General features: G+C 41.0%; 1 protein-coding gene across 1 annotated transcript; it reads left to right on the top strand.

The window, feature by feature from the left end:
* The first annotated feature begins 50 nt into the window (after positions 1 to 50).
* On the top strand, positions 51 to 13,696 carry FBXO9 (F-box protein 9). The gene is made up of 13 exons (XM_053459648.1): positions 51 to 281; positions 1,080 to 1,157; positions 1,716 to 1,877; positions 2,223 to 2,280; positions 3,837 to 3,936; positions 6,408 to 6,538; positions 6,903 to 7,017; positions 8,254 to 8,372; positions 8,697 to 8,787; positions 9,354 to 9,449; positions 10,332 to 10,425; positions 12,433 to 12,587; positions 13,425 to 13,696. Exons 1-13 carry the CDS (start codon positions 279 to 281, stop codon positions 13,531 to 13,533), a joined length of 1,311 nt encoding a protein of 436 aa, XP_053315623.1. The 5' UTR covers positions 51 to 278; the 3' UTR covers positions 13,534 to 13,696.
* Positions 13,697 to 15,404: the final 1,708 nt, after the last annotated feature.

Raw genomic sequence — 15,404 nt, 5'->3', positions numbered from 1 at the left:
TCTGCTACCATTCATGCATGTCTAGTTTTAGTCTCGGTTGTTCCGGTGGCAGTCTACCCTCGCGCTAGTCTGCTCACTCTCTAGTTCCGGTGTGTCCTCTCTATCTTGCTGGAGTGTAGCGCACACCGTGCCTGCGATCTCCACCCCCTGCTCGGTTTCAGGGTTACTCCGCACAGTCATGGCAGCCGTCCGCAGGTCCCGTTCTAACTCCCGCTGCGTCCTGCGTTTTTCTGACCGCGAACTGTGCTGAGCCCGGAAATCCCTGAACTCTACTCGACATGGTAATATTACGGGAGTAGCAGCTGGCAGTGTGTTTTCAAGCGTTTATAAACTTTGGAGTGTATAACGCTACATACAACTAACGCCTGTTGGCGCCTTGAATGGAGACTATATTTACAAACGCAATCCTAAACACACAGACACGTGATAACAGCTGTCCAATCAGTGACCAAGCTGAGTCAGTACTAGAGTTCTGAAGGGGGTGTGTGCGCTTATAAGGGTTTGGGGTGTTGCTTCACGTAACAAGCTATAGGCCCGAATAGTGTGTGTTCGGTAGTGATTACAAAAGGGCATTATTCACTTAAGAGTTCGTTATGAAGGGCCAACAATGGACAGTCTCTCCTGTAAGAATCTGGTTCTATGGAATACGTTATTCAATGTGTAAGGAGGCTTTTAAAATATGCATTGTACAGGGCCAGCCAGAAGCTTGCTTGATTTGATGAGGGGGTTAGGAATTTATATATATTCCCTCTGGGAGACACACTTACTGTATATGACCCAATTACTGTATATAACACATGTCCGCTTTGATTAGTGCAACAAGCATGCACTAAAATGCCATATTTACTCTCTTCCTTGTATAGCGGTGATGTACAGCGTGCCATAATCTGCTTGCAGACAGGCAGTAACTATTATCTGTGTCTGCCAATGATTTCTTTAATGTGGCAACATCCCAAATATTGCTGTGTGATCAATGTAAAATAATGCACTTGAGAGGTACCAATCCAAAGGCAAAATGATAGTCTCTGGGTACTGTGCTGCCATGACGACTTGGGAGTAATTATTTCTGATGTTTACAGGCGGAAGGTGATGGCGATCGTCACCCTGGCATCCTAAAAACCGATGAAAATGGAAGATCTGGAGAAACTAATCTTCAGGTGTGTTAAGACTAGCAGTTTGTGACTTTGCACTGTTACATTAAAGATGCTGTTCCATTTAGACAAAACCTGAATTGCACTCCACTAGACCTATCCTTCTATTCTTTCATCTGAAGGTTTTGTCACAAAAAACCCACGTTATAAGAAGCTTTTTCAGTATCTATGTCAATAATCTATCAGTACCTGGATTTTGTGTGACATGGCAATTACGTGTTCCAAGTGATATTAATGAGTCCAAATCATTGGGGCATTCAAATTTAGAAGGAATGATGATAATGCTGCGTTTAGTTACAAAAGTATAGCGTTCTATGTGGGCCTGTGGGGAATATTAAATGTGATGGTGTCTGTAATGTCTTCTAGTATAAAAGGTACGCTTATCTGGGAACACTAGTTTGGTTTTTGCTCTCCTTTAGTTGTTTTTGGGAGCAAGTGTTTGAGATGGCTGATACCACACCATGAATGATGACCTTGAAAGACTGGGATGACCAAGACAGGTCGTTCCCTTACAGAATCACCGTATAATGGTAAAATAAGCCTCAATGATGTGTTTATTTTCAGGCAGAACTGCAGATGTTCAGAGCATGCTGGATGTCTGAACTCACCCCTGGACTGAATCCTGGAGGAGGAGCGGATATTCGGTCCGGTAAGGCAGGTGCAAGAGGGCCTGTGGGGAAGGCCACAGAAGCCAAGACGAAGCAGGAGTTGGCTAAAGAGGAGAAGGTGAGGACGACTGAAACTGAACTGCGGTTATTATAATGGCCTCAATGGGGTAATGTCATGTCTAAGAAATTTGGCTTGTGAGAGATAAGTTTTTAGTCACGGTACATTGACTGATGAGCATTAGAGTATTAGATTTACTGTTACTAGAACATCTATAGAGTTCTGCACCGCTCGTAGTGTGTTCTCGATTTGCCACTTGAGGATTATTTGGTGGACATGACTGAAGTATGCAATACAGTAATGCCAAACAACCGCATCATTATCTGCTCAGCGATGCTGATGGGAGACGTATTTTGAAATAAAACATTGTAAACCGTGTTAATGCATCCCATTGTTTTTGCGTAGGCAAGAGAGCTGTTTCTTAAAGCAGCAGAGCAAGAGCAAAATGGAGCACTCTATGAAGGTATTTATTCCTTGTAAAATATTTACTATTTCAGCTATTGTGCATTGAACAGTTTTGACGTTTATGCCGTGCGTTTGTAAAGCTGTATTTTAATTTTTCTCATTTAATGTATCTGGCACACTATATACCGTATTTGCTCGATTGTAAGACGAGGTTTTTTTCCATATGCAAATGCTCTGAAAAATACCCCTCGTCTTATAATCAAATAGGTCTGACTATGAGACGACTAAGATCCAGATCCCCCGCAGCTGCAGGGGACCTGGATCCTCCTATCTCCCCTGTCCCACTTACCGGTACTTCTGAGTCCCCGGTGTGTAGCTGGTGCAGCATGTAGATGTCTACGCGATTCTCATAGACAACTTCTGCTGCAGCAGGAAGGAGGTGTGGCTAGCAGCGGGGTTGTCTGTGTCCATCGGGCAGACCTCCCCCGGCTGTCAGAGATCAGAGTTCCCAGCCAGGTTTTTTGCAGGTGGAAGGAAAAACAAACTTCAGGGCTGCCCTAGAATGAGTTGTTTTCTGAGTATTTATATTTGCTGCAGCAATTGGTAGGTTACACTGTTGTTATACGACCTATATTTGTAGTATGACGTTGTGACGTCGTGATATATGATGAGAAAATAGTGTAGGTGTGGGTTGTGGTGCGTTCTTTAGGGAACCTTACCATTAGGTAACTTACATTAAAACAAAACGCAGGAGTACGTGTGTGTGTTAATAGGTATAGCGTAATATTTCAATTATATTCCTGTTCAAGGCAGATAACCCAGTAACCTGTCTGCTTACTGACACTTTATACAATAAACAGAGTTTGTTTCATTAGTTTGGGGAGAACACTCTGGCTATTCCTAAGTAACATGCAATATTTAATTATAGTCTTGCTGACAAAACGAGGGAACTTTGTAAACATACACTTCATTTGTGCGCACACATATCTGCCAGCAACATTATCAGAACGTCCATTAAACCCAGATTCATTTCTATTCATCCCATTTAAGTTCTATGCTGTCAAGGATATGTTTAATATTTTTCCTAAGCTTTGGCACTGTGTTGTGTAGGTGTGATGGGAGTTTTGTATGTGTGGTGAAAAGTTACAAGACATTCTTTTGCTATTATCCAGTCCTTACGGTTAATAGGTGACCCATATGGTATACAGGGAATACGTCATTTGATTAAAACACGGTATTTTCCAGATTGAATCATGGAGATGTAGTCACTAAACCCACAATTTCCTGGCGAATTGACTTTGCAATGAGTCATGAAGGGGCAAACCTAATGACCTTATCCTGCACAGAGCCAGCTCTTTTTGTGGGGAGATCTGCCTCGCTGATTTAACTATGAATTATGCAGGGTGAGCTCACTATGACCATCTTACGGAAGAAGATCAAATGCACATAGCGCACTTCATAAGGCCTGTAATAGGTTTTGTAATTATTTAATTGTAGCTAGTTAGAGTAAGGGTATTCAGACCTGCATATGACCCTCTATCTCACTCATTAATGGTTTCTAATCTTAATCTTCATTAATGTTTTTTTTTTTGTGTATTCCTTTGTTTCTTACAGCCATTAAATTCTACCGTCAAGCTATGCAGCTGGTCCCAGACATAGAGTTTAAAATTAATTACAACTTGTCTCCCGAAGGTGACGGCGTGGGGAAAAACTTGTACGTACCAAACTATTACATTGTATATATTATATATGTAAAAATGTTTTGTGCTCTAGAATAAAGACTTTTTTTTGTTAGTGAATGGTAAGTAGATATAGGCTGTCTACTCAACATTTGTGTACATTTCTTGAGGAGTAATACCGTATGAGGGTAAGCCTGTATAATAAAGTCAAAGATGGTATGTGAATGCTTAAGGGAGCTTTTACAACACACCTCTTAGCATCGTTATATTCCTTAAATAAAAAAAATATATATTTTGCTTTTTTATGGGTTTCAATTAGTGTTATTGTGATATATAAAACTATAAGCGATCTTTCACTTAAATGTAAGAAGCTGCTCACCTTATGGAGTCAGAGATCAGTGTTCAAAAAGGGATATATATCTAACATAATCTAATCTAAATGTATTTCCGTCCCTGGCATCATCCTTCCAAAGGCAGCCTGCAATTTAACAAGAGAGAAGTAGCAGCTTATAGATGATCTGTCACTTCTCCCAAATCCATTTTTGTTTTAGGTTCAGTACGTTATATAAACCTATAGAGAATATAAGGGCAATCAATTCATCAGAAACCCACTCACCGAGAAAAGTACTCGCATGCGTAAGTCTCCTCCAATCTAAAGTCCGACTCCCATCAACAGAAGGCAGCGAGTGTTAAGCTAAATCCAAGGGTCTGATTCGGAGCCTTCCGTCGGTTTGCGCAAATCCGAAAGATAAGCAGCCCTTCTCTCCACAAATTGTCAGGCCAATATCGTAAACGCCTATTTGTGGAGAGAAGTGGCGCTTATCTTTTAGAAATGTAGCCTGTCGCTGTCTTTGGCTCTGCTCTGTAAAGACATGTAAGAGACTAGATTTTAGGGATGTTGTAAAACATACTGTCAATGAGACAATCTACAAAAGATTCATCTGGGTCAAGTGAACTATCCCTGCTCTATAGGTAAGGAGTAAGTTTGGCTTTGTCTATAAGGAACATATTCTGATATATGTACAGAAAATAATATATTTATTGTGTGAATGCATTTTACCCATTATTTTCTGTTCAGTAAATGGTGTGATGGATTAGTTTTGAAATAATATATGAAATAATAATTATTTAATAGGAGCAATGTCATTAATGTCCAGTATATATCATGGTGTATAGTAAGCTATTCTGTTATGCTAGTGCGTGGACCATTAATAGTATGTTCAGGCAAGACCATTGGTAACATTCATTACCTAAAGCTAACTTTTATCACAGAGCAAATCATTGACAATATGACACAGCCTCTAGGCTAAAAAAAAAAAAAAAAAAAAAGTAAGACGACCTCCCTCCCTCCCTCCCAATATGGCGTCCTCTTACTCAAAACAAAAATGATTTTGTGGAAAAAGTTTAATCCTTAAAAGCGTGGGGTTTTCAGGACACATCAAACACATTAAACACATCATCTCCTGATATTACTATGCATTATGGAGCCCCAACAAGCTTCTCCTGCCTGCAGAGCTGGGTTTAAGATTGCCTTACTGATTGAGCAATGCATTATGCAGGGCCATCCTTTTTTTTTTTTTTTTTTTTTTTTTTTTTTTTTTTAAACAATAGATACAGGGCTGGCCCTTCATCATATGAGCTAATATGAGGAAGTCAAAATGTTCCACTTTTACGCAGACTCCCCATTTAGTGAATAAACCCCACCGTTTGTAAATAACTAGACATGTTAGTTTTGGGGGTGTGGTTAGGGGCGTGGTCCGGTGGGCTTTAAGGACTCGTTAAAGAGCTCGTTTTAGATCCGAAATGTCGTTTCTCGGCTCATAGTAAATAGGGATTTGAGTGTGAGCACATGACAAACCGCCCGGTATTCCCGGTATTGTGTAATGTATCATCCTATAAGATGACTGGGCTGAGCGTGATGGTTGTTGTTGTTGTGCAGACGCCCGGCCGCCTGTTTGATGAATACGACCCAAGGCAGCCTAGCTTCGTTGCGATTGTTTTCGTGTGTGTTGGGCCGATCATACGGGGCTCTGCTCGGTGTAGTTTTCCCGGACCCTTCCCGGTGTGTGTTTGTGGGCGGGGCCGTCACCGGGGACACGGAAGTGAGGCTTCACGTACAGGAAAGTTACTGATGAGCTTTAGAGCTCCGAGGTTTCGCTAACTTGCTGCTAATTACTAGGGGATTTCTGACACGATCCTAATGAAAGGGCCCCTACGGAATCAGCGTGCCATTTAAGGGTTAAAGCAGCAGCCCCCCCCTTTGGAATGTGACAGCCATGTAAGTATAATCCACGCACACAGTGTTAGTGGGGACATGTCTATAGAGCTCCTGTTATGTGTTTAATATGTTGTAAGCTCGTGTGAGCAGGGCCCGGTCTATCCATAGTACAGCGCTACGGAATATGATGGCGCTATACAGATCAATAAATATTAATAAAGTATAGCAGTTGCCATGCTACGTGCCTGATTTTTATTGTATTTCTTATATCTCCTATTAACTCTGCAGCATGGATGATGCCAGTGATGACGGCAAGATGACTGACCTCTTGGCTTATTTTCAACATCAGCTGACATTGCAAGAACCCTCGCTTAAACTGTGCAGGCCAGACCATGAGCTCAATCAGACTCATATTTCAGGTAAAATCGCTTTTGGCCTCCTAAGGTTAATATGGCATTTACCATAGTAACCACACCGTTAAACTTTTTTTTAAACACTAGATACGTTCCCGAATCTTCTGATTCAGCTACCAGGATTGCACAAAAAGGGCCAGTTGCCCAATATAAAGGAGCTCAGTGCATCATTTAGAGGGTGCTGTTGAGTATGCTTCTTCAGGGTGGAGTATTTCCTAGGTAACCGTTGGGTTCCTCTGAATCATGTTGTAACGCTGATGATTTTGGTTTGGTTTACTGATTTGGCATATCACAGTGACACAGATTATTTATATATATATAAATATATATATATATAGCCTGTACATCATTCTGTTATTTCTCTTCCTAGAGCTCCCAATGGAGGTGTTGATGTATATTTTTCGTTGGGTGGTTTCCAGTGACCTAGATCTCAGGTCGTTAGAGCAGCTATCCATGGTGTGCAAGGGCTTTTATATTTGTGCAAGGTATTTCTGATAATGATTTTTTTTTCTTATTATAAGTGCATATGCTTGTTTATTGTGGGTTTATTTGTCAAATCGGAGCACTCTTTTAAAAAAAAAAATTAATGGCCCCTGTGCATACTTCTGGATACATTTAAAGCCAATTTAGGGTAAAATTCATTGAATACCAGCTACAAACAAGTTTCAATTCTGGCAGGCTTAATTAGAAAAAAATACTGTTTGTCTCTTAGTCCTGTGTTTGTCATGGTAGAACCAGGCAATCTGTTGCGTATAGGACTTTATGGCAGAGGGGCAGATTGGTGTCTGTAGCGCCATGTAGTTGTGTAAATTAGTGTTAACGTCAATGGGGCCTGATGGGATACACCCCAAGTTATTAAAAGAGCTTGGTGGTGTACTAAAAAAAACCATTAATGGATTTATTTAACAAATCATTGTTTAATGGGAGCAGTACCAGAAGGTTGGAAATTAGAAGAGGAGAGGAGTTGGGCAACTACAGGCCAGTTAGTTTTACATCTGTAGTGGGGAAATTAATGGAAACAATGTTAAAGGACAGGATTGTTGAACATCTGAAGTCACATGGGTTTCAAGATCAAAAACAACAGGAAGATCATGCCAAACAAATCTTATTGATTCTTTTTGATTGGGTGACTAAAGTAATTGATCCTGGTGGTACAGTAGACATTAAGTATTTAGGTTTCTATGTGTGAGCCAGCAGCCATGTCCACACACAAGAGAAACTTTGGAGAACCCGAAGATACCTGACTTGCATCTTTCTTCGCATGCTGTTCCTGACATATAATAGTATGTAGTATAGAAACATTCCTATGCACTTGTAGAAGGTACGCTGCATTTACTCTATATACGGTTGTATACGTTGTTCCTATCACATTTCTTGTCATGAGCTTTTATTACTGAATTCCTTACTGGAGTCTCGCAACAAGAACATACCCTTTATACTTCAGTCCTATTAGTGTAGTCTTTCATTTGTTTTCATCCGGTATGAGACTTGTGCCGATCTGTGCGTTCTGTATCATGTCAGTTTTATGTAATGCGTAGTTTGTAGCTCTGATGTTTCGTATATCAAGGGGTTGCTCAATAATACTAAAGACATGCATCACCAGTCACGTGAAAAGGCTTCCTCAGTAACCGAGGTTTGCTTTCATCTGATGGATGTAGGAATTCTTATACATATCTCTTTCCTTGGTTTCTTCATTCTGCACTGCTGTATTTTGTGTGTAGGGACCCTGAAATCTGGCGCCAGGCTTGCTTGAAAATATGGGGGAGAAGCTCCGTGAAGCTCGTCTCTTACTCCACCTGGAGACAGATGTTTCTGGAAAGACCACGTGTCCGGTTTGATGGTATGTGCACACCCAAGCAAATTAACTGTCCATCAATTTCACCGTCATGCCTCCAACTCCACAGCTACTATCGATTTCTTCATCTACACTCTATAGCGGTACAACTTTTATCTATGTAATGACTTGTCGTCTCCACAATGTGTGCGGTCGGCTTGTGCTTTTTGTACAGATACATTGGCTTAGTGAGTAATTTGTTTTGACTTTTATAATTATTCAGTGACTTCTGAAATGTGAATGGCAGCACATCAATTTATTTAGTGATTTACATTTTCCCTGCCCTTCAGGCAAAACGAATCAGAGCCAATGCATGCATCTTTTTTACAGGAGTGTATATCAGTAAAACCACATACATACGCCAAGGGGAACAGTCTCTGGATGGGTTTTACCGGGCCTGGCACCAAGTGGAATATTATCGGTATGTTTTATCTTTATTTAAAATATTACATTCAATAAACTCAGTTATGTGACCTGCAGCTTGTTGGCTTTTCTTTCAAGGTAATACACTCATCTTCATTATTTTTACATTGTGCTACCAAGAGGTTTGGAGTTAAAGTGCCCACATCAGACACGGGCATTTACTAGAATACTTCCCATAGTCGAAAGTATGTGTGCCTCCTCATTTTATCCAAACCCACCTTGGAGGCCAAGAGCAGAAGCAAGAATGATCCATATTTAAAATATATGCTTTCATTCCAACACATCAAGGGTTGGCGAGAAATGGGGACAAATGGCTTACGGTGCCCTTGCACATCATCTTGCGTTGTGGTTTTTTTTGTTTAATATATTTATTTTAAGAAAGCAAATACAAGCATATTCTATTATTTTATGTCTTGTGATGTTTAGGAGTAATGATGATTGTCTCATGTATGTTTATTACAGCATTATCAAGATCTGCTTTTAGTGTAAGCAGAGGCTTTATTTCAGTCCCGTTCTGTTTAATGCAATATATAATTATATCTAATTAGTCTGTTTGTCATTTAGATACATGAGATTCTTTCCTGATGGTCAGGTTATGATGCTGACTACCCCAGAAGAGCCCCAAACAATTGTACCTCGTTTGCGGACAAAACATGCAAGGTAATATGGTTGCACCAGTCTAGTTTGTAAGCTTTATGACTATTGCCTGAAAAATTACAGCCTTGTGTTTTTCTGTATCATTTTATTGGAAGTGTGTTGGTCTCACTGTTTGCACTTTGCACAGATTGCTTTAGATCAGTGTTAGAATATTTCTATGCCCCAAAGGAGTTAATACGTTCCCTGGTGACTTCAGTAGGCAGCTGAAAAACTTGCTTGTAATGAGAGATCCACTGGAGTGTTTACCCAGCATGTGCTTCTGCCAGCTGCCACCTGGCGCTAATGTGACTTTCTAGCTGGAAAAGACTGGTATAACATGAGTAAGATTGTTAGGAACAAAGAAAAGCTCCTTTTTAGTGTTTAAATTTTTTTTGAAGATCAAGCTTTTATAAATGTGGTGTTAGAATAGGATTAGTCCATCATATGACAATTGGGAACAAGTGGTTCTGTATTTATGCAACTTAGTTTTAGGCACAGTAGATGTGTGCTGATGTCATACAGTGTTGTTGTGATGTATTAAAATTGTCATGTTAAGTTTATATATGATGTAAGGCTCTGGATGCACATACTATCATATCATATCATATTACTTGGTTACCTACATCAAAAGATATATATATATATATATATATATATATATATAACCATTTAAAAAAAAAATATATATATATTGGTTAATGTTGAATTCAGGAGCCGCAGTTGTATGAGTAAAGTAAGGTGGGTGGGGGACACTTTTTATGTCCACATAGAGCAAAATGCTCTATATAGGGCACCTTCATTAGCAGCAACATTGTCCTTATGCCAAGACTTTGAATCAATTAATAGTACAAAATTGAGGTTGAACCAGCCTTCGTCTATAAACTGATATATTTTGAAACCCCGTAGAACTGATGCAGTGCTGTTTGGCCATTACCGTCTGTCGCAGGAAACGGACAACCAAACCAAAGTATTTGCCGTGATAACCAGCAAGAAGGAGGAGGTACGTGTTAGTGGGTTTTCTCTTAGCCATTCTTAACACATTCTTCTCAGTTATGCTGCCATCTTAATGTGCTGTTGATGGAATGAAAGTCAGCACCCAGTCAAAGATTATATCAGCAGCGCCCTAGTGTCACCACAAATGTATTACGTGAATGTCTGAAAACACTAAGGCCACATTGACAAAGGGACAGTGTGCTGTTATGAGGTCACTGTTATGATATACAAATACATTTTTGATGTCACTAGTGCAGGGCTTGACAAATTTGTTGTGAATCTAGGCGCCAGCTAAAAAAGTTAGGAGCCAGGATTTTTTTAAACTAACAGTTGGTCAGGAGGGATCCGATCATCATCAGCGCAGTTACTAAACTCACAGCGTTTGACCTGGAAGCACCCTGGACTTTCAGGTCAGTGCTGTTTGTTTTTTGTTTTTTAAATACATTTTTTTCACTCTTTCGATGCTGATGTTCCATTGGAGCACAGCATTGACAGATATTTAGTCCCCACAAGCTTGTGGGGACAAATGTTAACCCCTGCAATGCCACGAATGTGTCATACACAATTGTGGCATTGAAGGGGTTAACGCTGCACTGTCGCTCTCATGGAGTGATCAGGCAGCAGGGGGCTGTTGGGGCTGGTCTCCACACTCATGGCGAGACCAAAGAACCCTCTCACCCTGTCCCTGAAGCTGCCTCTGGCAGCTGGGAAGCAATTGCTGGTCTATAGACCAGCCACTGCAGGGGGGAGTCTATGATGACTGCTGTAGGCTTCTATGCCTACAGGAATCATCAAAGGGCTTGTGGGGGCTCGTTTTTTTGCTGTTGCTGGTCTGCCTGGGCTTCCAGGCAGACCACCGGCAGCAGAGCCCCTTGCAAAACGGGAGTTAACCCCTAAAACGCCACGATCGCGGCATTGAAGGGGTTAACGCTGCACTGTCGCTCTCAGGGAGCGATCAGGCAGCAGGGGGGTGTTGTGGCTGGTCTCCACACTCATGTGGAGACCGAAGAACCCTCTCCCCTGTCCCTGAAGCTGCCTCTGGCAGCTGGGACTCAATTGCTGGTCTATGGACCAGCCATTGCAGAGGGAGTCTCTTTGATGACTGCTGTAGGCTTCCATACCTACAGGAGTCATCAAAGGGCTTGTGGGGGCTCGTTTTTGCTGTTGCTGGTCTGCCTGGGCTTCCAGGCAGACCACCAGCAGGAAAGCCCCCAAAACGGGAATTAACCCCTAAATGCCGCGATCGCGGCATTGAAGGGGTTAACGCTGCGCTGTCGCTCCCATGGAGCGATCAGGCAGCTGGGGGGTGTTGGGTGAGGTCCCCAGACTTGTGTGGGGACCCAATCAACACACAAACCCCTTCCCTGAGGCTGCCTGTGGCAGCTGAAAACACGATTGCTGCTTTTCCAGCAACCGCGTTTTCAGCCTACAGGATCACTCCGTGGGAGTGATCTCAGGCTCGGGGGCGGGCTCGGAGTGGCTGTGCTGTCTGCCCAGACTTCTGGGCAGACAGGAACAGCGCCCCCATGTGGTGACTCAGCCTCTTACATCCACAATTTTTTCTGGATGTAAGAGGCTGACAAAACCTAGGCGCCAGGACAAAATTCTCTGTCGCCATGGCGACCTGGCGCCTGGGATTTGTCGAGCCCTGCACTAGTGAACCCCTGATATCATCTTGGAGTGTGTGTATGGTTTTCACAAAACCTGCCATAGTCCTGCACCCAGAGGTATGCTGATTATTGATGGAGCTTGTGAGTAGTGCTACCTTTCATCTTTTTTGGCTGTTGGTGGAATATTAGGTATAAAAATATGAGTCAAGGACAAAGAAAAGTATTCGGGAACAGTTCTCAGTGTATATGAGGCGTGCTGAGAGCAAAAGAAAATCCAGTAGAGCTTCTGACTCTTGAATGCAGTTATTGTTTTGTTTTAGAGCATTGTAGCGGTGGAAGAATAGTTGCCATTGTTCATTATTTTAGTATGCATTTTAATAACTTTTCTTATATCATACATGCAGAAACAAAGTGAGTACCAAAGGTATCGCTATATTCATCGGCCACCGGTGCAAGAAACTGAGCGCAACTTCCATGTGGGACTGCAGATATGCTCAAGTGGCCGACACAGATTCAACAGGCTGGTTTGGATTCATCATTCTTGCCAATTTACATACAAGTAAGGGTTTTGAGATATACTACATCGCTATACCAGCATCTATCAGTTTTGGATGCCCCGTGACTATGCAGTGCTGCACGTTTTTACTGTTTGAGATGATACAGTGACAAGCATGGACTGGTAGAAAATATGTCCCATCTTGACTACTATTCTTTATCTTTGTTGCTTTATTATTCTCGTATCACTCCACTTCTCATCCATTGGCTTCACATTTAACTCGCATTTTCCCATCTGGCCACTAGCAGCTGTAAGCTCCTGGTACTTGCTGGTGAGTGGCTCTACTTCAGTCTACCTGGGACCCTATATACTCGGTCTACCTGGGACCCTATATACTCGGTCTACCTGGGACCCTATATACTCGGTCTACCTGGGACCCTATATACTCGGTCTACCTGGGACCCTATATACTCGGTCTACCTGGGACCCTATATACTCGGTCTACCTGGGACCCTATAAACTCGGTCTACCTGGGACCCTATAAACTCGGTCTACCTGGGACCCTATAAACTCGGTCTACCTGGGACCCTATAAACTCGGTCTACCTGGGACCCTATAAACTCGGTCTACCTGGGACCCTATATACTCGGTCTACCTCTGTCCCCTCTTCCTCTTTTATTGTAGACACTAATAAAGAGAGTCCTCTGTTCATATTTTCTCTGATTTGTGATATCACCCCCCTCGTGGATTTTCCAATAAAAAATGGTAAGCTCAAACGAAAATCACCTGTAACACTGTAAAGAAATTGTCATGAAAATGGTGTTATTTGAAAAACTTTTTCAGTTTGCTTTAATGAGAGTCAAGAAAATAAAATTTTTAATATTCTATTTTCTTTTCTAGATCAACAGGAGAAACATCTGTTACTACGTTTGACATTGACAAGATGTACACACCTTTGTTCTTTGCTCGTGTGAAAAGTTTTACTGCAGTCTCCGAAAGGCCTCTTTAAATTTTATTGCCCTGGCTAGTGCACGAAAGCCACTGATGGCGAAAATGCAAACAAACTGGGTGCATATGTTTTTAGTGTTTCTTCTGGACGGAGTTGGCTAATGTAAATGTTCTTTTATGGGAGTTCATCGACATTTCAGAGTTGAAATATCAAAAACAAGTTTTTGTTGTTTTTTCTTGTTTTTTTTTTTCTCTCTAAATAATTTACCTTTTCCTAATACTTTGTTTTCTGGAAGTAATTCAAACCAAGCAGGTACCTTTTTAAGTGAATAAGCATGATTTCATGGAACGTCAGAGCTTTAGATTGCTGCGTTATATACGATTTTAATAGGGAAAAGCAGGCTTACAATGCATAAATCATTTCACCTGTCAGTTGTCAATGCATGATCACAATTCAGGGTATACACAGTGATCTAATGTCAGATTCTTCTATATTAACTATTTATGCACATATAAATAAATAGCTAAAATTACTATTTACATGTTTTAAAAGTAAAGTGTGGATACAGAGTCTTGGTAATTATTGCTGGAGGAAGATGGAAATCTGATATCTTTAGGTAGCTGGATCAGTATTTTACATTTGTGTTTTATAGATTGGTGGTTGGTGGGGGTTTATTTGGATTTATTTGGCCCAGTAGTGATTTCTACAAGTTCCAAAGCAGGAAACGCTAGATAGGCGCAGTTAAGTGTAAAAGATCTGGGCTGACCAAGCATTACAGGAGTTGCAGTAAGACTCTACAGAACAATTACCTGCCCTTGACCTGCCACATTTGTCCCTTTACCTAGGGGTTTATTCACTGAAGTCGGAGTTTTCAGGTAGGTATAGGCTCACCAACTCCGCTTTGCTTTATGAAAGGTCAGCCCAGTGAGTTTCTCCTGCAAACAGGTCAGCCCTGTATAATGCATGGTTAAATCCATGAGAATTTGTTTCCCAGTCACATTACCTTTCTAAAGCATAATGACGTGAGCTAAAAAGAACATCTGCTGTAGGAAGTAAACTCTTAGCAGGAGTCTAATCTGTAGTTATCCCCCCCCCTCCATGTTTTCTAGTACCATTTTCTGGAAAGCTTATACTGAGCCTGATTTTTTGTTTGTCCTTATATATGCAATGTATACTGTATCCATTAACAAATCTTTATAATTAAAATTATATATATAATCTACCGTATATAGTTCTTTAACTTTAGTAAGGTTAGGAGCAAAGCCTATTTAGTAGTCACAAAACGTAACACTTTATTGCTCTGCACATGCCGAAAATGATTGTATAGAAATTTAAAGAGTCCAATACAGCAGCTGATTATTGTAAGAAAGACGTTTTAATTGTTTTATGAAAAAAAAACATTTTATGTTTGTTTGCTGTGTTATCGTTGTAATCTTAACATCAAATGTGTAATTACATTGAAAAAGGAAATAAAAGCATTTAATTTATGTATACCGATGAAGCCACTTGCTGTAATACCCTCACCCCCAATTGAAGGGTTAAAATTGAAACGTGAATGAATGCATTACATATTTATCATATCTTTTTCCTATTGCTAGAGCTACACGTCTGACATAGTAATAAAAAGAAAAATGCCTGCCACTTCAACACCAGGTGAGAGGTCTTCATCAGGGCAGCGTTTAAAAGAGAAAATACGAAAGGTGCCCAGGGCTTAATAGCTGCAGCAAGGACTGCGTGCTATTTAAAATATCTGTGTAACCAAAGTATACAGAATTCAGCTGCGTTCTACACCAGGCTTTATTTTATACGAGAGCAGATCCGTCTTTCAAATGTTGAAATTGTGCTTGCCTGTCTTCTGCAATAAATGGCATTCTTGCAAATGAGCGTCCTGGTTTTGTGTCTAATGAAACTGGTATTTTATGAGCTCTCGT

The sequence above is a fragment of the Spea bombifrons genome, chromosome 3 (assembly GCF_027358695.1).
Source record: "Spea bombifrons isolate aSpeBom1 chromosome 3, aSpeBom1.2.pri, whole genome shotgun sequence".
Taxonomy (NCBI): Eukaryota; Metazoa; Chordata; class Amphibia; order Anura; family Pelobatidae; genus Spea; species Spea bombifrons.
Note: the sequence above shows the minus strand (reverse complement) of the source record. Positions and strands in the feature narration are given on the sequence as shown.